This window comes from Otolemur garnettii, unplaced genomic scaffold, assembly GCF_000181295.1.
Source record: "Otolemur garnettii isolate 467f Iridium unplaced genomic scaffold, OtoGar3 scaffold00006, whole genome shotgun sequence".
Lineage (NCBI taxonomy): Eukaryota > Metazoa > Chordata > Mammalia > Primates > Galagidae > Otolemur > Otolemur garnettii.
Genome location: NW_003852401.1, coordinates 46156510 through 46158891, shown reverse-complemented (window position 1 = coordinate 46158891; position 2382 = coordinate 46156510). Strand labels below are relative to the sequence as shown.

The following is a 2382-nucleotide window of genomic DNA, read 5'->3' as shown; positions in this document are numbered from 1 at the left end:
CTCTATACATATATTTAGGAGGGAGGAAATTACTTACTATGGAATAAGATACTAGGTTCAAATTGCAGCCCACCAAGATACATTCTTAACTGATTTATAAACTTTTTGCCCCTGAGTATACAGCTGCTAATTACTTGGGTTGGCAGATTTAGATTATATGACCATCTACTGCTCTTCAGGACAGGAGACAAATCAAAGTTGTTCTTTTCACATAGGAGGTTTTTATTTTTAGCCCCTTACACTGACTGCAGAATCGCCTCTGCACTGTAAACCCGTCTTTGGTGGTTTGTTCTTGCTCTTCCGTTCTAGCTGGACTTGCCTTTGTGTTCTCATCACCATCATCTCCGTTTATCGTTCATTTGGGCTGCTTAGGACAGGGTGGAAGGCGGAGAGAAGAGGGCTGGTGTGGGGTCAAGCTTCTACCTGCCCGCCTGGTTCTTCTGTACACAGCTTAGATATTCCTGCACATCATCTGGGGACCCGAGAATGAGGGGGACTCGTTGGTGAATAGTCTCAGGCTTCACATCCAGTACGGGCTGGGTGCCGGTGGTTGCCAAGCCACCTGCCTGCTCAATGATGTAGGCCATAGGATTGCACTCGTACAGGAGCCGGAGCTGTGGAGGAACAGAGGCAGGTGGATAAGCCCTGGAAGCGGCCAAACATCCCAAGCCATGCCCCTAACTTGAGGAGGAGTTTCAGCTGCTGACCTTCTGTCTGTCTCCTGGTTCATAGGCCTCATGAGAGTGGGCCGCTCAGGGTTTAGACCCTAAAGAAGGCTGGAGGCATCAGCTGATGCTTGTCCCAGAGGTCTTTCGGGGTCTCTCTGGCCAGGGGGACCCTACCTGTCTTGTGGCCTTTGTGGTTATGAGACCTGCCTCTTGACATGAGATATGACATGTAGGCACCCATTTCTTGCTGGTTCAACAATGAGGTCAATTTAGGCTGCAGGCCCAGTTAGAAGCTTTAAGATGTGAGACCTGAAGCCTGGTAAGGGTTCAAGCTTTGGTCAGGGGGATGGAGGACAGGGGAGGCTTGGGGTGTCAGGCAATAAAGTCTCAGACTGTAACCACTTCGCCTGATCATAAGATTCCTACTTGATAATGCAAGTATTTTCTTTTCTTTTTTTTTTGCAGTTTTTGGCCAGGGCTGGGTTTGAACCTGCCGCCTTCGGCATATGGAGCCGGTGCCCTACTCCTTTGAGCCACAGGCACTGCCCCGATAATACAAGTATTTTCGATTTAGTGTCATAAAGTTTCAGCAAGATCTTTTAGGAGCTGTTTTTCCAGAATTATTGGATGGCTTCTGAGGAGAAGTTCCCGTTCTTGAGTTTGGCAACTCTCTAGGGCATGCTTATATGGACTCCGGGGTGTTTGTGAGTTCTCTGAAATTGTATGTCATGTTTTCACACACGTTGCTTTCTCTGGGAAGGGGGCTGATGGTTTCATTAGGTTCCTTGGGGAGTCTATGCTCCCAAATTATTTGGCGCTGAATCTAAAAGCTAGACACAGCCTGTGGACAGCAGGAGGAAAACACAGTGGACTCACAGAGAATGAAGGATGGGTGTGAGGCCAGAGGAGGGGAAACCCAGTGAGAATCTCCAGTCACTCTAATGTCAGCCTTTTCCTCCTCTAAACCTTCCACCAAGGCCTTAAAACTCCCAGAAGCGAGCCTGTTTCCCTTCCCCTGCACACACACGCCACACAGCAGCCCAGCAGCCCCCGGGAGGAGCGAGGGAGCTCCAGCAGTGGGCAGAGGAGAGTTACCTTGCCCTTAGGACTCTTCTGGTTGGCCGGGTACATGAAGATCCCTCCGTAGACCAGAGTGCGGTGCACGTCGGCCACCATGGAGCCCACGTACCTGGCCCCATAGGGAGCACTGCCGTCCTAGAAGGCAGAAAGGGAAAGGCCAAGATCAGTGGGTTTGGCAACTAGCCAGCACCAGCTCTGAGGTCACAAGTCCAGTCGCTGTGGCCTCTGCATTCCCGACCCCCTATTCTCCACCCACTAACTTCGGACTTGAAAACATCATGTAATTGTGCACGTCCTTCATTACGAGCCCCTCACACTTCACCAGTGACTGGGTTCATTACGGGTAGGACTATGGAAAGGAAGAGACAGTACTCTGCAGCAACCGTAAGAGAGCAGCTAAAAGAAGAGGAAGAGGAAGAGGAAGAGGAAAGGAGGGAGCGAAGGACGTCTGCATGAGCAACCGCTGCTCAGCGGCTCCTGGAAGCTCCTGCGTTCAGCTTACTATGGTTCACAGGACTTTCAGCTCTTGGAGACTCAGACTTTGAACAATGACGGCTTAGTTAGCACTTACTACAAGCAGGGTTTATCCATGGGCAAAATTTTCAACAGCTTTTGCAATCATGTAAAGACAAAG

General features: G+C 50.1%; 1 protein-coding gene across 1 annotated transcript in view; it reads right to left on the bottom strand.

Annotated features, from left to right (window-relative positions):
- Positions 1–419: 419 nt before the first annotated feature.
- Positions 420–2382, bottom strand: part of FBP2 (fructose-bisphosphatase 2) — a 196390-nt gene continuing 194427 nt past the window's right edge. Inside the window, exons 8-9 of the mRNA XM_003783008.3 lie at positions 1764–1883; positions 420–614 (exon numbers count right to left, since the gene is read on the bottom strand). Of these exons, the coding sequence (XP_003783056.1) occupies positions 420–614; positions 1764–1883 (315 nt within the window). The remainder of the gene's footprint in view (positions 615–1763; positions 1884–2382) is intronic.